This window comes from Rhea americana, unplaced genomic scaffold (genome assembly GCF_003343005.1).
Source record: "Rhea americana isolate MKP2758 unplaced genomic scaffold, rheAme1 scaffold_14, whole genome shotgun sequence".
NCBI lineage: Eukaryota > Metazoa > Chordata > Aves > Rheiformes > Rheidae > Rhea > Rhea americana.
The window spans coordinates 1860430-1887180 of NW_028185483.1; the positions used below are offsets into that span (position 1 = coordinate 1860430).

The 26751-nt window shown below is 38.2% G+C and overlaps 1 protein-coding gene across 6 annotated transcripts in view; it reads left to right on the forward strand.

Moving 5' to 3' along the window:
• Positions 1-26751, forward strand: part of PXYLP1 (2-phosphoxylose phosphatase 1) — a 107243-nt gene that overhangs the window by 75618 nt on the left and 4874 nt on the right. For 4 of the 6 annotated variants that reach the window (XM_085298559.1, XM_085298560.1, XM_085298561.1 and 1 more), the window contains 2 exons: positions 14624-14785; positions 15705-15831. In XM_085298559.1, coding sequence (XP_085154685.1) covers positions 14624-14785; positions 15705-15831 — 289 coding nt within the window. Of the gene's footprint in view, positions 1-8243; positions 8377-11768; positions 11863-14623; positions 14786-15704; positions 15832-26751 lie in introns of those variants that run through there. The other 2 variants (XM_085298563.1, XM_085298564.1) reach the window with 2 other exon arrangements.

Below are 26751 nucleotides of genomic sequence, written 5' to 3' on the forward strand. Positions count from 1 at the left end.
TAGAGGGAAGGAGATGAGACTGGAAAATAAGGAGCATTTTTAACATAACTTCTCAAAATTCTACTCAAATCTTGGTACTAGTACCTGCAGGGATGTTGGAAAAGACTGAAACTTGCATTTACGTTTTTAATAATAGTACTATGTATTGCAGTTCTTTTAAACTTGATGGGAGTTGGCAGCTTTTTGTAGGGACAGTCTCACAGTTTCATTACGGTTAATTGCCTAAATTTTGAAGGAACTGTAAACAATGGGTGGAAAATGAACACTGATAGTAGGAGAAAAGTCTTATACTTAGTAATTAATATTTCTGTCTATCTTTACATAGGTTAATGTGTTAAGCTTAACTCCCTCTATGTAGATTTATCTCTGGACTGAAGTCTGGTTTGTTACTAATAGGTAAGCTATCTTTGTAGAAATACTGCTATGCTGTGCTTAAATCCTTTCTGTGCCTGGTTCCTGTCAAATTGGACTCTTACTAATTGCAAATATGGCACAAATAGGGTCTACCAGAACATGACTTGTATGTTATTTATAGCTATATATTACATTAAAAAAAATTGGCCTGCATCTCTGTTGAATATAGGGGTAATACCTTTTTTCCTATACATAGAATGGAATTTTGCCATCTAGAGATACTGTGTTTTTACCACCTAAATTTGACTGTATCACAAATGACAAGTAAATACAAAATGAGGAAGGATATGAATGGTGTTTGTTGTGACTATGTGAATTGGACCTATAGATCTGTTTCCTGAAGATGTGAGTCAGACTTTCAGTTTTTCTAAGGTACTCTCTAGAGTAAACAACAGGCCCTTATGTCATCTGTTCCTGTGGAGGACAAAAATGTGGAACTAGTTCTGGGCCAGGAAGGTCCCTGAGAGCGTGGATGAATTCCTCAGTGAATTGGATGAATCATTTTTCTGTGAATCAGTGATGTGCCAGTGTAATGGCAGGCTCTATTGCAACTGTCTCACAACAAATGCTAAAACAACCACGTGCATAGCTAGTTTCTGTGCTTAAGGTTCTGTGGAAATACAGGAGACTTTGGGGGAGTGGGAGAAGGTAATTGCATAGTGTTCTCTTTTTGACTCGTATGTTTTTTATTTTTTCTCAATATCTTAAGAATTGCAGTCATTTTACAGTCTTGTGACCTTGTTTACATTGTATAGTCTGTTATGTAGCACTTGGCAGTTTTCTGGGAACTATTGCTTGGGATTTTAATGGCATAATTTCAGTTGCAGGCAATTGGGGATCAGATTTTCTGTGGAGCTTTAAAAAGTTTTGACAGGCCATTAGTTGCCTGCCTTTGTATGAGTTGTATTTTTTCTTAGAAAAGGTCAGTTTGTATTTTAACATATATCAACTTGATGATCAATTCCAGTTAGGGCATGGGGACAGCAAGGAGACTGGAGCTTTTAAGTGTTCCATAGTCGTAAATAAGCCTTATGGGTGCTGGTCTATCATCCTTCCAGTTGGTAGCTGGTTTTAGCTATTAGCTGCAATTTGCAGTTTTGGTCTTACAAACTGTGTACATTAATGCTGGATGAACATAGGAAATATGAACCATCACCCTCCCTTAAGCTGGTTTTCTACAAGTCTCCCAAAGACATTAATAAGTGTTGCAGAGAACACCGTTCTGAATCTTTGAGCTCCAGCAACGGTGTCACTCATTAGACTTCACCAGTAGAAAAGTCTCCTGGACTCCACTGTATTAAATACAAGGTATTGGAGCTTGCTGCTGGCAAATCCATGGTGGCTTTGTGTACCCTGGTGTCTACTGGAGCCAACAGTGAGTGAGGCATGGCAATGGCAGCTTGGAAATTTAAAGGCATATGGTTTTGAGAGTGCTTTCTTAAGCAGGTCAGTGTTTGGACATAAGAGTTGAGATTAGATATGGAGAGGTGCTAATTTAATGTGGAAATTAAATTACTGATTTGCATTCATAAAGTTTATTTTTATCTTAGAAGGACACTGATGTAGGGAAGTTCCAGGTACCTGTGGACTGAATTTCACTGATGGCATAAACCATTTAATGTGTTAACTTGTCCTGTGCCTTTGCATGGCTGAACCATAGACATTGTGTTTTATCCTGGCTGTTGGGTGCAACCCACTGGGAGGAAGCAAGATAACCATACCTGACCCAAGTGTGCAGGAGTCGGGGATGCTGCTGAGGAGCGCAGCAAGCAGCTCTGTTGACAGGAAGATACTTTTGCTGGTGAGCTGATGTACAGTTTGTGCAGCCCAGAAACCATTCATTTACTATCCTGAAATTAAGGGAAAAAGTCTAAAAAACGTAGCGGACAGGGCAAAGGTGTGCTTGTAAGTCTTTTTATTTCTTTATTTTACCTAGGTACTTTGTTTTCTGTTTTAATGGCTGGGTGTTCGTAGCTCACACTGTAGTGCAAGTTGAGTCTAGAATTTGAGAAGCCATTCTGAGGTATTTGGGGGGATATTCTCTAAGGCAGTCCCTAAGGAAGAGAAGCAAACACACCCACTCAAAGCTCTAGATGACTAGCAGCAGCTATTACTTGGTCTTTCAAAGAACAAAAAGCATTTTATTTAGACCAATAGGAAACAATTCTACACACTTCCTTGCTCACATCTGTTTCAAGAGTGAGAGTTCAGTAGCAGGGAGACTCTGCTATTGAAATGTGAATTCTTTACAAAGTAGACGTAGGGGCAATACGCACGTACCAGTAGCAGAGAGCCCCTGTAACTGTCAGACACAGAAAGTGTTAGCAGTGTATTGCTAGATAGTGGAACAGGAGCAACCACTGCTTTAAAACCTTGTTGTTGTGCCCATGAATTTGGTTAGATAAGCAACAGTGGCTGGATCTACGATATTTATAAAACAGTGCTTTTGGTCCATAAAAATTATTTGGTTGTTGCATCTCAAGCCCTGTTTGGTAGCCTTTAGGGCATGGATTTGGTAAAATCATGGTGTGTTTCACAGCCTGATGAGAGGTGGCAGCTATGCAGATAGATTGAAAGGAATGACTTCATATATAGCATCATGTTGCAGTTAATGTAACACTGCTCATTTGTGAATCCCAAACAAGCTGGTGATAGGCAAGGGACTAACAGCTGTTACCATGAGCAGCGGTGGGTATTTTTATTTTATTTATTTACTTATTGCATCTTGTCACTGACTAGCCTGGAGCACAAGCTGGGTTTAGTAATGCCTTGAAAGAGCAGGAAATCCATCTAGCTGTCTAGGTTGGATATCCAAACCCTTTCACATTGCATGGAGAGCCAAGCAGTGAGGTAAAGCAGAGCATTTAAGGGAAAGCCTTATTACCTATATATTTTCGAGGGTTTTTTTTCTTTTCTTTTATCTTTGTCATGTAAATAAAGTGTATTTAATTACTGGAAATATAAATCCTTTGCTTGTTAAACACTATAGTTTGCAGTATAGTAGGAAAAAAGAATAAAATATACAGGGTAACTTCTCATTTTGGTAGCAGAGGTGGAAAATGAGTATCCTCTCTAGAATTTAAAAAGGCGAACACTTACAGTCAGCATTGCTGTCCTTTTTCTGTCAAACTGAAAATCCTGGAATTTATTTATGTAATTCCATATGCCCTTCTGAAATATTAATTGAAAAAAAATGGGAACCCCATCAAAACTATAAAGTCATTTTAGAAGCACATCTGGACTGAACAAATACAAGCATCCATTGTAATTTAACAAGTCTGATTTTGGTCCCCAAAACATGACGCTTTTTAGCTTTTCCTTGTACTATGGTACAGGAATGACTTTCTTAGCATATATTCATTTTCCTTGTGTAAGTCAGGTTGGGACCTTGTTTACAAGAAAGTCAGCAAGGTATACAGGTAGTGCAGCTGGAAACAGGAAGCTTGTTCACAAAAATCCTGGTGTGAGTTGAGTGTGTTGATAGAGCTACCATGCATGGAGGTTGTGTGGTTGACTTGTTTTTTTTATTTATTTTTGAACATGAACACACGGACAAGGCAACCTCTGGCCTTTCCTGCCACTCCAGAGTCTGAAAAAGAAGGCAGACCTGAGTCAATACCTGCCAGCTATGGCTCTGTGGTGTTGGCAGTTGTCCCAAGATGAGGGAAAGCTTAGGAGAACTTCCCAACTTGTGGTCCAGGAAATAGCCAAACCAATTAGACCTTGATCCATTCCTGAAAGTTTGTAGAGGATTTGAACTATTTCTAAGTCTATGGAAAAACAGCTAAGAAAAGCAACCAGTTTACAACGGTTCTGAATTTTCCATATAGAAATTTGCATCTCCCATGGAAAGCTCGGGATTTGAAGATCAAGAAGGCTGAAGACTATTGCTCTAGAGTTAGCCTGAAGATTAAGCTTTCAAAGTTACATTCCATGCAACAATGTTATGTCAATATTCATTAGTAAAGTTAAGAAATGCTTCCAGGTTGCAGCCAGAATTATATCTGTTACGGGGGAGGGGGAAGGACTATATTGTGTAGGCCCATACTGGGGCATCCATATGTCTGTAGTAACAGGATTCTGCTTGTAGCACTCTGAAGCACATGAATAGAAATCTTAGATTTATCTTCCTCTCCTTAAGAAGTCTTCTCTAGCATGGCGCTTTGTTCAGCTGAAATTTAGCTTGCTTTGTACTTGAGCTTGTGCATCGTGGGAGACCATTGTCAAGTCGTTTTGTGTCTCAAAGCTTGAGTTAAAAATGCTTAAATGAAAGAAAATGAACACATTAGAGCTCGCTCTCCTTTCAGTTCAACCAGATTTGACTTGTGCCAGATTAGTTAAGGCACATCAGCACCTACTATCCCTGCTAAGGTCTCATTTTTTGTCAGCATCCCTGTGATGGGTAGGTTGCTTCAAAAAACTAATTTTTCTACCCTTTAAACAGAGAAATAGCCTTTTTGTTTACTTATGTGATTAAAAAGGCCTCAGATTTCTAGAGGGAAAATTACTTTGTAGCAGAGACTAGTTATTGTAAAAATTTAATGAAAACTTAAAGAACTGGAGGAAAAAATAGAAAACCTTAGATTTCATACTTCTAATGGACACGTGCTTGGGATTTTTCTTAGGTTACAAAGAACATCAGCGAAACTCTACCAGGCAAACCAGAAAGGTGTTTGCTTTATTTTCCACCCTGTGCTGAAAAATAATGGAAGAATGGGTATAGCTACTTGCTAGTTACTTCCTGAGCTGCTAATTTATTTCTCTAATCATGTCTTTGACCTCCTTCTTTAAAAGATAGCTGAAACATCCTTATTTTTGAGTATTTATTGACAGCAATTGTTAGGCTGATGGTTCCCAGCTGTCCTGATAATAGCTTAATGCTGATATTGCGCAGTTTTAGCGCACGGAGCCAGTACCCAGATGGGCAGGGCAGCATCGTGCAAGTTGCCCTCCAAGTCTTTGCCATTCGTGAGATGTGCGCAGGGCTCTTTAATGGTACTGTCTGCTAGGGATTGCAAAAGAACAGCTTTTGAACAGTTAGTTGAGGCAATGCTGAATTCTTTCTTTGGCTGTGAAAAACCAAAATCTATTCATCCTATGTTGTAATTCAGTTTCCCATGAGTATTTGTCTACCTGGAGGAGAGTGGTCTGTCACTCTTCCCTTCCTGTCCATCCCCCACATCTGTAGTGGCATCAGTCTTTCATCGCTGGGGGCTGTGTCTGAGTATCTGGGCTCCAGCTGGAGGGGACTGCAGAAACTGAGGCTTCAGGCTCTGCAGTGACTTGTTCTTTCTTCCCCTGCAGGAGCAAAAGAAAAGGGAAATCCACCTCTTCTGTCTTTACAAATTACTTCTTGTGATTTGATATGGAAATAGCAATATAACTTGTATGTTGTCACTTTGAAACAGAAGATGTAATGTGAGGAACATGAGGAAGTAAGAGCATAGTGAAGAAGAGAATTTTAAACCTGTGTGTTTCTAATACTAACACAGATAATGCAGAAATCCGCTTTGCAAGGGTCAGTGCAGTGATGAGGGGGAGAGAGAGAGTTTGTGGACTTCTTCAATTTCTCTTGGCAGGTTTATGTTTATATTTAAGAGATACTCTCTTTCACAAATCTGCTGGAGCATTTCTCATTGCCTTCAAAAGTAATTGATTTTTTTTCCTGTTGGAAAAGAGACATGAATATACAAGGAATAGAACTATTCAAGTGGACTTTAACTACTGGTGTTAATATGTACTGTAGTGAAGGGTATTGCAGAAATCTGTGGGTTCTGCAGTATGAAATGTATGTGTTCAAGGCTGCCATAGCATGCATATTTCAGCACTTTTGATTAGAAGTACTGGTTTGACAGGAATGTTTATTCAATAGTATGTGCTGCTTGGTTACTACACTTCTAATTACTTTACACAAATATCCGTAATACTTTCTGTCCTGGAACTTGAAACATAGGATGCTGGTGGTAGGATTGTGCTGTAAGTCAGCAGACTCCAGGAGAATTGCCTAAACAGCTGTGATCTCATATCACAGCAGTGACAATCCAGGAAGTGAAAATATTTCAAGCTGGTATGCGTCTCGACACACCTCAGTCCAGGATTAGCTCACTGCTAGCACTAACTCTTCTGAGTGCTCGGATGCTCAGGGGAAGAGATCTGCTATCTCTGCTTGGTGTCACTCCCATCCCACTCTTCTGTGGGTGCCGTGAGGCTGGGAACTCCTGCCCACTTCTGAGACAGGGTTGATGAATTTCTGCTTTAGGTCATCCCTTTTCAGACTTCTGTTTTGATAGCATTTCTAAATTTATAGGAAGGGAGGTGCTTACCTCTGCGCAGCTGCAGATGCAGTCTGGAAGCTGCACATGTGTGACCTTGAAACACGTACTTTCTGCTGAAACACGTACTAGGATGAAGTATTGTGGAGAAATTGGCTTGTCAGGGGTTTATCAAAGCAGGGCTCTTTGTTGTTGCTATTCTAGGTTAAATTTGGGTTTTTTTTCTGCATGCTGCTCTTTTTCCCCTTCCCCTATAGGTCCTTTCCCTCTTCCTCTTTGGAGGGAAACAGAGGGAAGTTAGCAGCACTGTGGGAAGAAAGCCTTGAAGCTTGGAGCTGTTGGTACGGCAGAAAGCACAGCAGTCTCCTAGGGAGCTTTCCGCAGAGAAAGCGTCTGTGCTCCAGGGCCTCCCCACTGCGCTTCTTCCCCAACAGGCAGAAAACATGGTAGAAGAGGAGGAGAAAATGGAAGGGTGGGTGCTACGGGAGGCAGAGATATGGAGAAAGAAGTACATTCAGATATGGATGGCTGGGAGGGAATAGAGACCGTAGAGATACTGAGGACTGTCCCTTCTTCAGCTGAGGACTGTATATGCATTTTTTATTTCTGCTTCTGGACTGTATGTTCAGAAGCTTTATAAAGCCTTTTTTAAGGTTTTTATGCTTGTTTTTTAATGGTACTCGATCACTTTACCAGTGTGGGGCTAATAAGCCTTTTCTGTTCATGTGATTATACTCAGCATTCACATGGAGCCCATTAGTCATTGTGCAGTTGTGCATTATGGATAAAGGCAGTCGCTGTTAATACAGCTCGTACCATTAAACTTGCAAAGCCTGTGTTCAGCTGAAGAAAGAATAAAACGAGAAGGGTGGATTGTGTATCACACAGTCATATTTGAGCTTCATTGATGTTCAAATACGTGTTTGTAGTTGGAGCAGAGCTCTAAAAGCGACCCTAGGGACTTGCTCCTCAGGCGTGAACGCAGGATGGCAGGAATCAAACCCAGTGTGGCTGAATGTCAGAGCTCCTGCTGTGCGGTTCCTGCTCCGCCTCGCTCTTAAACTGACAGCCTTTTACCTGCTGACTTGTACTGCGCGCTATTTTCCCTCCATTTTTTTTGTTTCTGTAAAATCTTCACCTGTTTTTCTCCCATTTCAGTTGTTTTGAAGCACTCCTCCCTTTTCTAATTAGGCTTTACGTCTTCTTATCTACTTTTTCTTTTCTATCTCAATTTTTCAGAGAGAAACTAAAAGGAAGGTCTACATTCGTCAGCAGAATTTCAGAAGCCTGACTTTTCTCCTCTGTACTAGGCAACCTTGTTAGTACCCTATTAGGAGCAAAAAAGGAAGGGGGGGAAGGTGGAAGAGGGATAAATAAGTTTTTGTGTTCTCGGACATGCGCATTTACGTGGGTGGTTTTAATAGCATGTTAGCATATGGTTACCTACTTTGGGGTATTCTTGCATTTCTGCTGTGTGGATTCATTTCCATGTGACTGTTTTAAATCATATGTTTACATAAAACTGAAAGAACCTTCTGTTTTATAAATGATGAAAACTTTAGGTCTCCATTTAGTCAAGGAAAATCTGAGGATAACATGGCTACTTGTGCTGCTGCGTCTCAGGCTCGTTGGAGTTACAAGGGAGAACAGAAATGGAAGATTGTTTTATTGCCTGTCTTTCTGCTTTTAGGTAAATGCTGAAGTGAATTCTTTTAATGCATAAGTCTGTCTTTTATGCAAACAGTGGCAATATCTTTGTGTTTTTCAAACCGAAACTAGGATTGTAGGAGGGAGAAAAATCAGTAATGGGCTAACTTAGCATTTAATTTTGTGTTTCTTCTCCATGAACTTGTACTTTGTCTTATGCTTTTTCTGCTGTACCAAATTCCTGTTCATTTTGTGTCAGGCTTTTGTGGCCCTAGTGTGGGCTGGGCTGACTCCCTAATTAATCTTCTCAGGATAATAGTTCTATGATAAACTTGACATTCTTGTATATAGTAATGCTAGACTCATTATAGTGAAAGCACTTCTGAGTGATTCTCTCTCTCACTTTGAAACTACTTTCCTAGCTTTTTTGGTATATTTTCTAGCATTCAGACAATGTGGCAAAAGTTTAAAAAAAAAAAAAAAATAGGTAACTGAAAATAAAACCATACGTAATAATGTTTTGGATACCACTATTTAGACTCAGTAGTAAATTTCTTAGCCAAAGTTATAACTTCATTAAAAATTTTGCTTTCAAGTTCTGTAGGGCAGTTGGGTTGATTTAAAATTAAAAAAGTTGCTGCAGGTTTTTATTTGATTACACTGCACACAGCTAATAAATTGAAAGAAAGTGAATGTTAAAGGCAAACATATGAAAAATTTTCTGCCTCTGCTAAGTTACTGTCTGAGTTTAGACTTGTTGCTCTAATTTTTTCAGCTTAAACAACCAAAACTTATTTGGAGGAAAAAAAAAAATTCCCTGAGGAAACAATTCTGCTGCAGTGCGTAGCCATTGCAGCGGGCCCCTGTCTGCGTGGCTTCAGAGGCAGCGCGTCCTCGGGTGCTGCTTGGGTCCGAGTGCAGCCTCTGCTTTTAGCTTATTTCATGCCTCAAATTTTTCTGGTGTGGGACAGAGTAGTACAGTAGTGGGACACTACCCAGAGCTGCTTTGAGAGCTCTTTTGTTTTAATGTTTCTGCAGGCCTTGTATGTTTTGTCCTTGATAACAATTTTAAAAATTCGTGTCTCAAAGTAGTTTGTGTAGCTGCTTTAGTTTTAAAAATAAGTGTATGAATATTGGGAAAGATGTTTTCTTTCTCTTTTTGTCATCAAACTACCTCTGTAATAATATGTACGTACTCTTTGTAGTTTCAGTGTTGGCAAAATTTCCAGAAATATCTCCGGGAAAGTTTCAGATATTTATAACAGCCCTGACTGTGGGAAATATGCATAGATCAAAATCATCTGTTGCATTTGTTTTAGATTGTTTTATTCCTGGCATAGCAAAAAATGAGCTTTGAAAGTCGGCAATGTGAAGATCTTGCTCAAAAACACTCATAACAAAGACTTAAGTATGACTGATCACTGGCAGACTCTGTTCTGTGCAGGACATATTACAGTGAACTAATAGACCAATTCATATATAATAATGTTAAGCTATAAAAAGCTGTGTAAAAATTACATAATAGAATTCTCATCTTACAATGATTTACAGCTGAAAGCAGCATGGAATTAGGAAAAAAAGGTGAATTTCAACTCCATACGTGTGATTTTTTTTTTTCCTGCTCTGAGCTGTGTCTCTGGTGTTACTTGTGGGTACTGGTCATGTATGGACCCAAAACCCCACTTGGGAGTAGAGGTGGGGTTGAGGGTGCAGAGGGGGACTTTCACTGATGAGGTACTAGGAAACAGCGGAAAATGGACGGTCTTCAGAGAGCTTTGAATAGCAGCTCCTGGTGGTGTAAGAGGTACCTGAATGGAGGAACGAACTGAGCCTGCTACGTGGTAGGGAGCTGGAGAGGATGAGGTGTGCACAGCAGGATGAAGCAACTGGGGAGCACAGAGCTCAAGTACTGAGGGAAATGGAGGGAGGAAAGAGAAGATGCTTTAAAGAGACAAGGTGCTAAAAATGTCCAGGGTATGGCAGAAAATGAGAAGCTGTAAATTGAGAGAACTGAGATTTCATTTGTCCATATGGAAAATACATGTGTCATTGGGACAAGCTGAAGCACCAAGAGGGGCAGAAGTCCCCGGGATCCTTGTCCAGGCTTGTTGTTGCCTGTTGCCAGGAGCTGTGTGGGCTGTTTGGGGCCACCGTGCAGGTGAGGCTGAGCAGATGGAGCACAGCTTTCCTACTGCAAGTCATACCTCTTCGGACTTGTGTTTTCCTCTCTTCTGAAATACTTGCTATTTTAATATATGTGCATTTAGTAGAGATTTTCGCTAAACTCCCTAGACTGTGCAAATCATACTTTTTTTTCTTAATACATACTGCTGAATTAAAGACTCAGGTATTTATGTGTGTAGTTTGGTTGATTTCTTCCAATACGTGTTATTTCACACATGTTAAAAGTAAATACTGCCTGTTGTGGCAGTGCCTGTTTAGGTGACCGGAGTATTTTGACCTTGATGATAATTATCTTTACTCACTTAAAAACAGTTTGTACCACATAAGTCAAATATCTTTGGAAAACCGGTCAACATGTTTATGCCTTTGAAAGGTTCAAAGTCAGAAGCTCCTTTAGCCCAGTCCTTGTCCGAGACACTTGGAAGCAGACAGGGTGGTAGCTGTTTAGAAGGGAACTCCTGCGTCTTTTTCCCATCCCTGCTCTAATCAAAGCTTATTCACTAAACAGTACAGATAATATTTACCAAATATTACTAAGTAGTTTTAAAAAAAATGTAATTAGCAGCATTACTTAAAATTTAGGATAGTCTGTTACCAATAGCTTTTATTTATGGTGTGAAGTATTGTTATTCCTAGTCTTTCTCAAAGTCCCATTTCCAGTCCACGGGAGAGTCTTATTTTGCACCCAAAGCTGCTTTGTCTGTAGAGTCTCCTTTAAGGGTGTTTTGTTGGTGGCTTTTGTGAAATTTAAATGTGTCATCTCATAATTCTGTAGATGCCACTTTTAATATATGATTTTATTTTTTAATAATTTAAAAGGAGTAGATTCTTCTTTAAGATTTAATGGTTTTCCTTGTTCCTAAATTTGTCTGGCTCTGCTAAAGGATTTCTTCAACTGATTTGTTTAGAAATGAAACTTGCCATCTTTAGATAAAGTATATGGCTCCATGAATCCTAGGTATTTGACCTTAAGCTACTGTGTGCATCTCTTGACTACTGCACTTGATAGCCTTAGTGCAAAAATTGGATGTGTTCAGCTGACTAGGAAACTCAAACAGTATGATAGAGCTGCTGTAATCTCCTGCTTATGCTCTTTTATTAGACATGGCAGCTACTTTCTTGTAATTCTGTTTATTCACAGAGGCCAGTAATTACTAACATAACACGTTCTTTGGGATTTATATCCCAAATACAAATTTTCTGCTGTTCTCCTTCAGGCAAAGTTGTCAACCTCTAATAAATGTTCCCCAGGTTCTCTGTTCAGAGTTTCTCCATCAGTTGTTGGCACTGTCTCAAAATGTACGACAGCGTTGGCATGGGAGGAGCTGAAGAGTGAGCCTGAAAAGTAAGTCGGCATGGGAATGGCTGCTGAGCCCTGCAGTTCGAATGATCAGACTCAAAACTGTGGTTTCACGTTCTCATCAACTATAGTCCTGGGGTAATTGTATATAAAATCTGAGATATCTTGAGGAGAGGCTTGAAGCCATTGCTCTCTGCGTATTTGCCATGTCAACAGTTACAGCAAGGGTATGGAAAATACTTGAATTCTGGTTTTGGCAGGCAAAGAGAAACCACATAAATCTTAAACTGTGCAGTAAGAACGAGGAGCCTGTGTTACGTTAACGACTGAGCTTTTAAAATCTTTCCGTATGCTTCACTTCAGTTTGTCTTTGTCCTTTGTGTGCCCAAGTCTACTCCACAAAATTTGCCTCTAAAATTAGGACTGGGAGTCAACGTGAAACTGAAGAACTGGCTCAGAAGAATCAAAACTCTATTTTGAATTTTTTTTCTCTCCTCCTATGTCTCTTCTCCCTGTCTTTATTTTATGTTCTTTTTGCCATAGAACGCCAGTGGTGGCAACAACATAAACAATATCATTTTCACTCTGAGTCAGCCAGTGTTCAAGTTCCAGAAAATACTGACAGGAAGAGAATTGTGAACATTCATTATTAAAAGTGTTGTCTTGTAAGGCTTGTAAATTAACTAGCTAAAGCTAAAGAGCCATTGTCAGTGCAACTCTGACCTTAAATTCAGATATTGTGGAAACATGGTTTTGTATGTGTGATGACTGGTAATGGATGGTATTTCTGTTAATTTCTCTGCTATGTGTGAGTGTTTTACATTTCTTTCTAATTTTTTTCATGATAGCTTCAGCTGCATTTCAACAATAACATTTGTGTGCATTTTCTTTAAATAGCCAGGCTATTTAAGGTTGGCAAGACAGGCAAAGGAGGGGATTTAGTGAGAAAAGCGATGGGCAATCTAGCCCCTTCAATCTCCATTACTTTTTTTTCCCCAAAGGTTCACAGTAGAATGGTCCTAACTGTTTTGTTGGTATCATTCTTGTGGGAGGTTCAGACTATCACCAATCACCACTTAAAAGCAGATGACTGAATTGTACCAATTTAAGAAAATAATTGGGAACAAGGAGAAGTAATCTTACTCTAATATTAGAGTTCTGTCCTGTTAATGTTTGCTGTGATGTTGTTAAATAGTGTGTTTGTCTTTCAGCACCTTTCAGCACAGGTGTGATAGTTGTGAGCATCTTGTGTTACTCTATCTCTAGTTTTTTTTTTTTAATTCATCTTTCTACTTCAGTCTGTCTCCTTTTGTCTGTCTTCTTTCCTTCTTCCCTCTACACTCACACTGTTTTTGGGTCATTCTTATTTTTGCAGTGGTTTTCTCCAAAGATTGAAGAGAGACTTGACTGGCATTGGCTGATGTCCTGTTTGATGGTTCAATGTCAATTTTCAGGTGAAAATCATAAGGGGCGGCTGAGCCTGTCGTGGCTTGGTCCACATGCCACATGTTTTGGAGTGGCCATTAGAAGCAGTCATTGGTTGGTGGCCTTCCAGTCGAGATGCAAACATGCAGGCAACTGACTGCTTGCCGCCCTGTGAACAAGGGATCACATACAACTGTGTGCATAATTTTTTAAAACAAACTCTTGAGCTCTTGCTAGAAAGTATTCAGTCGTGTAAAATATTTCAGCTGAGGTTTTGCTGATACTCATTCGCCTCTGCTAATTAGACTTTCTCCTTCTATGGCTTGTTGGTTATACCTTACACGTTAGGTGACAAATCAGAATTAAAACGCTTTTGCTTCATAAACTGTATTTCCCAAGGGTACTAGTTATTAATACATGATAAAATTTGTGACCTTTTGTACTGAATGGTTCCCATTCATTAAGTTATCCCATGTGGTTAAATAAGAATGACCAATATGCATGCATACAGAAGGATGAAATTTTGCAAGAATCACAGTGTGCTCTGGATCTGCACCCACTGGGTGCTGAGTTTGTGCTGTGGTGCTTGGTACCTCTTATTTCTGAGAAGATGATGAGAGAGAAAGCAAACTATTTTTTTCATTTTCCCTGAAGAAGTGCCCAAGTGGACAGGCAGTTGGCACTACCTGGAGTCCAGTTCCTGGTGTAAGCACTTGTGATGCTTGCTCTTGAGATCAGGCAGCAAACGGGTGCAGTCCTGAGCCGAGGCCTTCAGGCTTCCAGCTGGAGCAAGACAAGGGAAGTTCATCACTTGAAAAGATCAGACTAAAGCAGAAGAAGATTTTTTCTTCTCTGTAAAGGAAGGTCTCACTTTTAATTCGGTTGCGTTTTCTCAGGTGCTAAAGTCATGTGAAGTCTCTTTGTTTTTAAGAGGTGTCTATCTGCCTGACTTGAGCAGTATTATGCTGAAGAGTTACAGCACTGGCAGTCAATGCAAACTAGTAGATACTGGTTGGTGTGTTGTCTATGAATTTTCTGAAAGTTAAGGATTTTTTTCTTTTCTCCTCTTCCTGTTCATGCATGCTCTTAGAGCTTCATGAGAGACTGACAGAAAAAGCAACTTCAAAGAGCAGCGTTAGCCAAGCATTGACTTCAGTAAAGAGCTCTCTGGGCTTGTCTTGTTGACTTAAAAAGCAAAACAAACCAAAAAACCCTAAGGATTTATACTTTAGAGTGGCATCCTTTTATAGCAGCTGTAACTTTTTTGTGTAACAGTTTTCTTAAAACAGTAACTCTTAGTTCTTTATTTCTTCAGCTATCCTGGAGATTTATAGTTAGTAACTAACATTAATTTAGTGCATGCATGTTTTGTATCTTTCAGTGCACTTAATCCCAGTAAACCCCATCAGGGAAGATGGGCTCAATCCTAAGAGCCGGAAGAGAATAATGCCTGATTTACTGACTGAACCCCCTGCAATAGACCCTGTTTATGAAGCTCAGGTTTACTGCAATATTCCCACCATTGCCGAACGCAGCATGGAAGGTAAACTTTGTGCATGTAGATGACAGTTTCATTGCTTGTTTCTACATGCTGACTTTGGAAATGATTACTTTGTGCATTGTCAGTTCTTCAGTGCTTGGAGCAAAGCACAGCAGTGCCGGCTGGTTGCTGAATTATACTGAATTGTTCAAAATGCTTCACTCATCTTTCCTTCCCTTTGTATCCTTGGTGATGTCTTAATTTTTGGAAAAGGTCTACTGCAAAAGTTATTTTGCCAGTTAACAATGAACTGGAAGTCCATAATGGGAAGGGATGGGTGTGATATGTTGAATATTTGACTAATAATGTTTATTACAAGTGAGCTGTATTAGGAATTGTTATAAATGTCTGAAGTACAGTTGATTTATAATTCTGAAAAAAAACCTAACTTGTATTAGAACTCCAGACCATTAGATATCTTCAGCTAGAAGACACTTTTGTGTTCCTTATCCCATAGCAGCTGCAGCAGCAAGTTAACCTGAATGACTTCATTGATGTATCCCACTAGTGCATAGAAAATAAATCAGAAGCTAGTATATCAAAAAACTCTAAACTGGGCATGCTACAAAGTTATCTTTTAAGTAGAGACCTGAGAGTTGCAGCGCAAATGTGGAGGGGGTCTTGTGTGTTGGCAGAGACCCCCTACTGAATAATCTCTTGTGTGGTTGTTGGACTTTGAATGTGCCCTGGAGAAAGTGTTAGGCACCTGAGTCTTGTATAAGTCCTCTTGCAAGTTAGAGGGAACTGTTCAGTGGGACATGAAGTTATTGTTTGTTTTTCCCTCCTCCCCCCCTCCTCACTCCCATTGCAACACCAAAGTTATCAAATTTATTATATCTGCTCTTTTTTCTTAAAGCATGAGTAGTCAGAGGAAAGATTTAAGTAACATTCACTTCATTTTTTATCTTATTTTTTCGCTTAGGTCATGCACCTCATTATTTTAAACTAGTGTCGGTTCAAGTGTTGATTCGACATGGCGATAGATACCCACTCTATGCCATTCCTAAGACAAAGAGACCTGACATTGACTGTACATTGGTGCCTAGCAGGTAAAAGTCTTGGCTTCTGTCATTACTGAATGCACGTATTGTTTCATATGTCTTCTGTAAGCTCTTCAGGGTGGCTTCTGATCTTTGTGTACTGTGGCAAATTAAAAGAGCTTTATGATGGGTGTACAGCATTTCCTTTGCAACATTACATTTTGCTACCAGTTCAGACCAGGAGAATTCTGGGTATTTCTATTTCTAATTAAAAAGTTAGGACTGCATCCCCTCTATATAAAAAGCAAAAACTGTTTAATTTAATATTTAGGTTACCATTCCCCATAGATAAGCTTCTTCACATTTTTAAAATGTGATACTTGCATTTTATATTATCTTTGACTTACTACTTTTCAGAAATACAAGCTATGAGAGTTTTCTCTTAATGATTTATATCAATTTTATTTCAGGAAGAAAGCATAAAGGTTGTACACTTAGTTATTAGAGTACAGGCTAAACAGTGCTTTTTCTGTAGTTACCACTGACTGCTTGAAACTGTCACACATCAGTTTTCTGTCTCTGATTGCGATTAAAAGGTCATTTACCTTTCTGTTTGAAAATGTTGTGCTTCTGTCTAACATCACATCATTGTAGTTTCCTGATGTTTGCCTTGATATCATGATCAGTTGAAGCTACAGATGTGCTTCTCCTTCTAGAAGAAAATTCTTTCTTCTTTAGGCTTTACTCATTGGTAAAGATGAACTACACTGTAAAGCAGTAGAAATAAATGGAGTGATGCAAGCTCCAAAACCTTTGTACCTGCTTGCTTGATTACAGGTGTTCTTTTTTCAGTTGGATCTGTGGCTTTTTGTTGCCCCAAATAGAGAACTTTTCCTGTGAACCTCTCAATGTTTACTGTTAAAAGTATTAAGAAACAAGAATACATATGTTAGTAACACCTTTTGTCAAATTTACAGCTTTATATTACTATACTCTCAGCAGGCAAGTGTGAAGTGTGGGGATTTCACTGTTGGGTGCTGCCTCTGCTTGGTATGCATGCATCTCTTACCAAGGGAAGAGGCATAATAGGTCTTCTGATCCACTGGTGTACAGAACTGTGCAGATACACCATACATACCTTTTTCCAGAGTAGCATGAAATCTCCTGCTCTCCAAAGAGATGGTGCTGTGGTGCACCTGGTGCAGAATCCTTTGGAGGTGGCTTTGTGCTCTCATGCTGAAAAAGCAACAGTGATGAAAGTGCATTTCTGACTATTAGATGTATCAAATGCATTGCTTGTTTTGCAAGATTCATGGGCTGTCTTCCTTAGACTTTTATTAGCCTCCCATTGTTGGTAGCATTTATGATTTTTATCTTTCATATCTGAAATACTGTGTCCTTTCAGCTTTTCCTTGGTGGGTTTTTAACAAAAGAATCTCTCTAGGAGAATGCAGACTATAGTAAGCTTTATGTTTGTGATTAGCTAGTCTGCAGCAATTCAATTTAGGAAGCTGACTCAGTTTTCTTATCTGGGCCTGAATCAGGTTTTGGTTTGGATATATTAAAAACCAAAAGCCTTAATAATGTTACACAGTTGGAATGCTGTTAAAATATGCAGAACCAAGATGAAAAGATAAGTGCAATTAATCATTAAGTACTACTTCATCTCATACTCACACAGCTGATGGGAACCTTGATTGAAGAGGTCACTAAGTAGGTGCATACAGGAATGGGCAAAAAGGCTAGCAGAAAATGATCAGCCAATCTGGCAATTCGCTGAAGAAAGCTGAAATACCTTGACTTTCAGTTTGGATATTTGGCGGCATAAGAGCAGTTCCCCATGTTGGGAGCAGATGTCCTGAAGCCTACAAGTCTTGGAGTGTTGTCTTTAGTTGTAGTCAGCATTGTAATCTGACATGAATAACTGAAAAGTAACTGTGTCACTGACCACACTACTGCTGTTGGTGAGTGACTGCACAAGGGCTTGAAACTGTGAGCGGCTTTGTCCCATCAGTGTCTGCTGTAGTTTTTCATAGGAACTAAGCTTAAGAGGTCCTGAGTTTTATTCAAGTTACTCTGTTTTGTACGAGAGTCTAAACAGAGAGAATGTGCATGTATGTACAGAAGTCTCAGTACGACCTAAACTGCAATATTATCTTCATTTTATTAGTGAAATTAAGGTTCTGTTGAAGATTTGTGCTTTTTAAGGAAACATTGTAAATCTTGTAAGAGTTTATATTTTTTTAATCTTCTACAATATTTTTATATATATTTATAATATGCATAAATACATTTTATATATAATGTATACAAATATACATAGGAAAACATAGGCGTTTTTAAGAATAAAACAGGAGGGAAATATTAGACATGAGAAATCTGCTTATTATAGCTATCGTTGCACTGGAGTTGAAAAGATTTAAATAGCTTTTGTTTTCACTGTTTTTTTACAGTATGTATGTAGTCATATCTTAGTTGCTTGATGCAAGTATCAAAATTAGAAATTGAGCAAAATTCTGATTTCCCCCCCCCCCCCTTTAAAGGAGACGACTCATCTTTTGGAGTGCTTGTCTGTTAACACCAACCCAAGTAGCTGATTTTCTAACTATACTGAAAAAGCTTTATACGTTACATTAGTCGGAGTGCACTTTGCACTTATTTATTTTTAAACTTTTCATCTATTCATCTTGTTGGCCACTTCTCTTTATTCACACTTAGGGCTCTGTCAGAAGGGTTGTTCTATCAGGGTTCTATCAGAAGTGGCGTCCTCTGGCATGAAATTAGGGCACGCAACACTTGGATTGCAGATAGGAAACCCAATTGCAGATATCTCTACCAAGGAGTTGAGTGGCCAATTAATTTCTCCAACAAGATGAACAATGAACAATTTGCCATTAGCTATGATAGTATTTTAAGTGATATGCTTCTAAGAGGTGAGGTTATTTTTGGAATGAAGCACAAGTAAAGAGACATGATCTAAATTCTTCTGGAGTTCTTAAAGGCTCTGATCTTGCTCAGTGTCTGCCACGTTACAGTGTATGGGAGAACTTTTTTATTGCAAAGATGTTAACTGCAAGTGATAATGTTACATGCATAGCTGTATTTCTCAATATTACAATGGCACATGACCTCAGTTGTATTTGTTAGAAAAGCTTTTATGAGCATTTCCACTTTAGTTTTGGGCAAGGAATATGACATGAAGGCCCTGGCATCAGGAAAAACTATCCATAAAATGCAAGTACCTAGTGTCACCTTTGACACTGCCAGCAGAATGGCCAAGTTGAGTAGTGGGAGGGTATAATGCCAGGCTGTGGTGAGGAGGCCAACAGATATCTACTCTGGCCCACTACTAATTTATGGGACATTAGAACATCAGTGTACGGATGATATGTCCATTATAGTTTACAGACACTAAAAACAAGGGGAGAATCAAAAAGATCTTGTCTCTTTCAGAACAAAATTCATATAAAATGGAATCTTCTGGCTGACTTTGAAAGGGCAGCAGAAAGATTAAAAGAATTGGCTTTGTGCCATAGTGTCCAGAAGTGTTAGAGACATTTCCAAATACAGCTAGGATTTTTATTGTTTCTACTGTTGTTTCAAATGATGTGTTTATTATTTTAACATCAGGAATTACTTGCTGTGTTTGGCAATTATATGCTACAAAGCATATAATTGCTACCTTTTACCTGAAGGTTTCTTGATGCTGTATAATTGAGATACCAGCTTAAAAGTCTGACTTGTTTGAGGTCTCTGGACCTCAGTTTCAGATAGGTATGGTGCTCATATTCAGTCTGTTCTTTATTTGACTTGGCGTTCAGCTGATGGAATTCATTAATTACATGGAATATGCTACAGCCCTGTGGACTTCTAATGGGTATGCAAAATAGTCTTGAGGTCATGCTTTGGATTTGTGAATTATGGATTGTGACATATAAGTGTGGAATGAATATAAGCAAATGGATTAAATGCTTTGGAGATTACTTCCATCTAAAACTTCAATTAATATTATTTTCATTATTCTGGATGCAGATTTCCCAAATGAACTGAGTAATATGTACTTTTTCCCTCAGAAATTTAATTGAATGACATTAGTGAAAATCCTTCCATTGTAGTGTTTACTTTGGGGGGGGGAATAAATTAAACTTCTACTTTATTTCCCCTTTGTACCTTGCTTGTATAGTGTCAAAATTAACAAATATGCCGTGTTTTTTCTTTGAGGTTATATTTGAGATAGAGAAGAAATACTTTTTTTGGAAAATATTAAAATGATTTCAGAAGACTACTGTATTTTAATAGCATGTTTTAATTAGCATGTGCTTGAAGGCATTTTAAGAGGAGTTGATGTTAATCATAAGAAGTGTAGTAACAAATATTTTAGTTTCAATACACACATGTCTTGAAACTACTATGAAAGAGGAAAGTGTGGTAGTGGGAAGTGTTACATTGTGAGCTAAAGGAGGTGTGGATTTGGCAAGGTCAAAATATGATCCAGACCAGAATTAGATGAAGAAGGGTCTCTTGAGGCTTCTAATGACTTCTCTAAGGACTCAGAAGAGTGAAGAATACTGAATCACTGGAGAGCTAGTTGCAAGGCTGTAAAAGCTGTAACATTTTCTTGAATAAATAAGCCTTACTGGTCTCTCTAAGATCCTTTTTGTAGACTGGGATAATCTGCTGTTTTTAATGGATCTTTCCATTCATTTGTCCTCTAAAAAGGAAACTGATCCTTTGATATAAAGGTGTTTAGACCTCCTGGACTTCACAGAAAAAATGTGTTCTCTTTCCTTGGAGTTATAAAATCATTTTCTGCATTTTCAGTAGAAGAGAAAATAGGCTTGCTTCTTGATGCAGACAATCTGGTATGATATGATTACAAAACCGTGAAGCTCATTTGTCAGAGGTTGGTGCAGCAGCTTAACATTTGGCATGGTCACGTTTACTTACCACTGGGGCCCTGCAGCTCTGTCAGAAGCTTGGTCCTTTTGGTTTTTGCAAATTCTGCTTTTCCTAACAAATGGATATTTGCATAGATAAATGTAGTTTTTTTTTTTTTAAATGTTGTTGGATATCCCTGTCAGCTTTTGCAAGCTCTTTCTTGAGGCATATAGATCTCCTGCTGGACTCAGTAGTCTAGTGCTATGAGAGAATAGCACTATGCAGGAACAGAGCTAAGATGAATAAAAAACTTACCCCTCCTGAATTTTGGTGAGCATCCATAATCTGCTAACTAGCATTTTTCTACTTGATAACTATTCAGTTTAGGCTTTAAATTTGGTCTCAGTTATTATAATATTTCTTCTACTGCTGTTTCCCTTTTAATCACAACTTCAACATCTTATTTTCCTGTCTTATATGATGGTCATACTACACTTTTTATACCGTGCTGGATTTTTTTATGAACATGCAAACGATTTAAAAACTGAAAAACCCCATAGTTGCATTTTTGTCAAGATAATGACTTTCCACATCAGTTTTTAAGTATTTCATAATAATTAGCTTAACCTTGCAGTCTTCATAGATATGTATTCTCAAATTAGTAGGTGATTCAAAGGAATATTCAGTTTAATGAGTTGGAAGACCAATTGAATGGTGTGGTTTGTTGAACATCAGGTTTGAAGAAACCAAAACTTACACTCTGTACTTTGTTGTACAGTATACATAGTAGAAATAAGGCCATAGTTCAATGATCCCATAGTTTTGGTAGGAAAACATTTTAAAGGAATCTTTAACAGGCTTTTCCTATGCTGTGCTACTGCTACACTGGTGATGGCAGCACAGTTGTTTAAGACTGAGCACCAGTCCACATCAGGGAATAGATTGACTGAAAATACTGCTAAAATTAAAACTCACAAGGATTAAGGGGTTGGGAATTTTAACCAAAATTGTCCCTGTTGGGGACTGATCTGCAGCTGAGTTAAAGGAGGAATAAAACTGAGCTCTCTGAACCTGATTTTTTTTTTCTTTTAATTCATCAGTGGAAACAGTTTCTGCTCACAGGGATCACTAGGGAAGAAAATCTTTCACAAGTAGACAATATAAATCACTAGCAGTGTTTTCCTGAGTGGCCCTGATAAGCACTGACCATTTGTGGTATGGACTACAATAAGCCCTGATAAATGTGGACCTTTTTCTTCCTGCTCTGTGAATTAACTCTGAAGTCTAACAATGGTTTTGTAGTAACAGACAGGTGGCTTCGTGCTGTGGTGTTTAACAAAGGTACCTAGTTCAAAGAGCTCTTCCTTCCAGAAGAGGCTTCTGTGCATTTGAGCATACTAAGCAACAGGGGCGAAAAGCCTCGCTGTCTTCCACAGCAGTTCTTAAATACTGACTTTGAAGTCTTGAATTCAGCTTAGTCTCAAGGGGGAGGGGGAGGAGGACACACACACACACACACACACACACACACACACACACACACACACACACACACACACACACACACACACTTTTCTGTAATGACATTTCTGTGCTGCTACTCAAGAAATGAGGTCTCGCTGTATAATATGCATGAACTTAACATTAAGAACTACCTGAGTTGTGTTTCTTATCTTTGTACCTATGTAGTAGAGGCAAATAAATGCATGTTTCATGCATATTTTCTGCTGAGTATTTTGTACTTTATGGCTGATTCATCCAAAATTCAATAGCAGATTTTCAGAGGTATTAGGTGTGTATTTTCAGTCTGGTACTGTATTTCTCACTTTTCTGTGCTAATTCAGAACAACCATTGAGTTAGTGTTCACTTCTCATCAAAGCAGTAAAATACCTCTAGGTTTTTTTATCTAAACTCTTAAAGGAAAAAGGAAATTCTCATTGAAGGGTATCCGCTCAGTTGTTGGTAGAAATATGCATATGGTTCAAATAGTTGTGCAGAATTTCTGTGCATGCTACACTGATTACAGCATAGCAGTAAAGAGATGATGTCATATTTCAGTATTAAAGTTTGTTAAGACTTTTACAAACAAAATACTTAAATGATGGTCCATTTTAATGCTGGTGCATGAAAACTACCAAATCTGAGATTATCCCATGTTTAGTTCTTAAATTCAGCCTTTTTTATTTATTTATTAATGGAGGGAAGTATCCTCTGTTTTATAGATGCGCATTATTTTACCACCATAGAAGTTATGAAAGTGCAAATTAATAGACCCTAAAAAAGGGAAAAGAATGTTCAAGATTAGGAAAAAATAAGCCCATTAGTGATAATGAGCCTTTCCACATATGATAGAATTTGAAATATTTATTTTATCAATATATTTCCTAAATACTGTAGCTTACTGTCATAATGTCAAGCAAATTACAAAGTAAATATCCTTTTAGTCCATTTTTATTTTCTGGTTACTTTTATGGAGACAAAATTTTAAGGATATTTCGGTCTTTTCAACTAAGCAATGTTCTTTGCTTCCTGCTCAGACAGTCCCAGCAGTCTTAGCTGTGTTGCCTAGATACTCCATCTCCTGCGGCATCTGTAAATTGGCCAATTCAACAGGAGGATTTGTAATCTAAATAAAAAAAAAAAATGGGGGAGGGGTGTAATTTATCAGATGGTAGACTAAATGCTGCTGTTAAAGCTAGGTTTTTTTCAATAGCAAAATTTCCATTTGTTAATGTGTATGGGGTCAATCAAGAGAATTGCTGTCATACTTTTTTTTTTTTGCATATATGAGGATAGAAGTATATTGTAGTCCCAAGATGTCTGTGCCCTTTAGGCAGAATAGCTCTTACTTTCATTATTTGATCTTCCCCTCTCCCCCTTTCTCCCTCCCCAAAATACATTCAGAAAGTAGTAAGCTTTCTGAATATGGATTTCAGACCTTTAATTGAAACATCCAGCAGTTGTATTTCAGTGCCCACTTTTGTGGGCATGAGTTTAGATTGTGCTCACTTTAAAAGTCATTTAATAAAAAGATAAATAACTTACATCTGTGTAGAAGCATTGGAGTATAAGTTTTATGAAGTCCTGGATATTAGCTTGCCTTGTCTGCCATTGTTTTGGTGTATCTTTTTGCATTGCACTTGACCACTACTACCTGATATGTGCTTTTTTTTTTTAATTCCTCCATTCCTTTCTATAAAGGGGTTGATGATAGTTTCATCAGCGCAGGTTTGATTCCCTTAGAATTCAGATTTTGCAACTAAAATAGCAGAGCTAGCAAGATGGATAGTGCAGTTCTTTCCTAGTGTTTTCACATGTACATTTGCAAAACTTGCTAATGATGTAAGCATGATTTAAGGAAAATTATGACTGACAATCTATAAAGGGCTTTTTAAAGTGTAAAGTTTAGGAAATGGGTAGTTCAGACTGCTATGTCAGTAACAAGCTTAAAAGCTATTTGCAGACACCATTGATTTAATTTCCTTAATGTGAATCTTCCATTTTAGATTGTGCTACTGGGCTGTGGAAAATATCAAATCTGCAAAAAGTTCTATTTGGGATTCACATCTGGGGCTGGATTAAGCTCTGAAATGTGTACTTAATACAACAGGAAGCTTCAAATGATCTGGATAGGAACAAAGACTTTTACATGCCTTTGCTTCTCAGACATTAATCTTTCTTTGAGTTAAAATTATTACATATGGAATAGGCTATGTATTTTAAATGTCACAAATTGACTAGTTTTCCTTTCAATTTGAAGTAAAAATGAAAAAGCAATTTGAATATTTTCTCTCACTTTACTGTTGTCTAGCACTTTTCTTACTGGCATTTGTACCATAATTTATTATAACTCAGATTTTTTTTGTTGTTGTTGAAGGTAGATTAAATACCGGCATATCCAGGTTTTAGGAAATACGACAGTGCAATTCCAAAAAGCTAACTCATACAACAGTGCAATTCCAAAAAGCTAACCCTCTATCAAAAGAGGGGGCTGATGTCGTATGAGACCTACTGTATCTGCATGCTGTGAGCATAGCTTTGCGACAGAGGCTTTCTTATTTGAGAGCCTCTCTGCTGGTTCCCCTGTGTAATTATTAGGGTCTTTGTCCTAGTAAAATTTGATTCCAGACTTTAATTCATACTTCAGTAGTGTTGTGGCTCCCTCTTGTGGTTCATGTAATTCTGTGAGTAATCAACTAATTTTTTTTTAAGACCTGATGTTTTGGTACCAAAACAGTATGTTATTTTGGCAGAGTGTAAACGTGAACATAAAATAAAAAATGCAGACTACTCTATGAAATGTTACTGACCAAATTTATCTTCAAAAAATCTTTTTGAACATATTTTGTGATCAGCATTAAAAAATAGAACTGTATTCAGGCTGAAAGTCCTATTAAAATGATGATAATCATCTGGGCAGAGTTGAACTGCTGAAGAATTTCTGATCTAGTTCCATGCAGAAGTAGGGAGGACTGTGTTTGCGCACATGTGAATGATAGCGAAGAACACTTCCTCACAGAAGAGGGGCAAAGAAGAAATGAAGGAATGTTAAATCAAATGGGGTAGAAAAAGAAAGCCTTAAAGTGCATTTTATATGCAGTGGTATCTGGGAAGTTAAGTGATGGAGGTGATGGTTTTAAACATTTATCAAATGGAAATGTTAACAAAGAAAATACTGCCTTCGTAGGCTGATCATGGAAGTGTGAGCACAGATTTTTAAGGTTTAAATTCCTTTCTACTGAATTGTCTATGGACTTCTATTTATGTAATTTTCAGCATACCAATACAACAGTGAGCTGAGTCCTTTTGTATTTGAAATTTGCAGAACAGTTTGGGAGATGCAAGTATTTTTTTCACTGACTTGAATTCAGTTTGACTGAGTTAACCTGGACTCTTCAGCTTGCATCTCTTTCCAGCTGTATTCGTGACTTGTATTATGTTTATATTTGCAGTTTAACATTATTACATTTCCTTTAGAATTAATAAACTCAAGTAAAAAAAGAAATCAGCTTTCTCAGGGTAAGACTAAGCAGCAGTTCTATAGCAGTCCCTTTTCTCCCAATCTCTGTCAACCTGCCCTGGGCTAGCCAGCTTTCGGTAATGATTATATGAACATAAAGGGGCAAAATCTAGTGGCCACTTTGCTGCATTCTGCTGCCACGAGTGTTTGGATCGTTACCTGCCTTGTTGCTCAGGACTGTTTTCTCACATTAGCAAAGAAGGGACTGCTCAAGTATTAGGAGCCCTGTATCTCTTACAGTGCCAAAGAAGTAGTTTTAAAGTAGCAAATACTTGTTTTTTTTTCATAAATCTTGTAATAAACACAATATTTGTGGAACAATGCTGAAATGCAGTTCTCTTACCTGGTAAGACTTTGCAGAAGGGTGGTTCCACCTAAGCTGTGCTTTACTCAAAGACAGTGCTGACCTTATAGGAAAGCTGCTAAATGTTTAAGTAGAGCTTGTACAGTGCCTTGCAGCATACTTTGAATTGAAAAGTTTTAGTGTCAGTAGTGGAGTGGTATTCACATCTGCAGTCAAAACTTGGAGTGCCTTCACAAGGCACTAATCATGTGAACTACTCTAGGTGCTTCTTTTGAAATGCAGAATGTTGAGCAAGGTTGAATAAAATGGGCAATGTGCTGATATTCGCTCAGATACGCCACTGTATATAATTTCTCTCTAGTCTTTGAAGTTCTCTTATGTGTAGAGCTTTCATGAATGGTATATTAACTATGCCATGAATATTATTTTTTTTCTTAATGTAAGATGACACATAATTTGGTGTCTCATCCACGATAAGTGTCCAACAGTGTAGAACTCTCTCTTCCTAGGTATACTACAATACCCAAAACTGTGGGCTCCAATTTCCATTGGGCCACTGGACACTGCTGTGCAGGTACTGCTTTACTGGGGCTACATGTGCTATTTGATTTGAAGCCTGAAGAAGTTTGAAATAAAGAATGTGATTGCAGTCAGAATTTTACATTACAAAACTTGAGAATTCCCCAAGATCTTCACTTTCAGTAGTGGTTAGCTGAACCACTTGGGATTGTTAGTGTCATTGGCCATGTTTCTGAAATGCAGTGGTGCTTGAGAAACTGGAAAAGT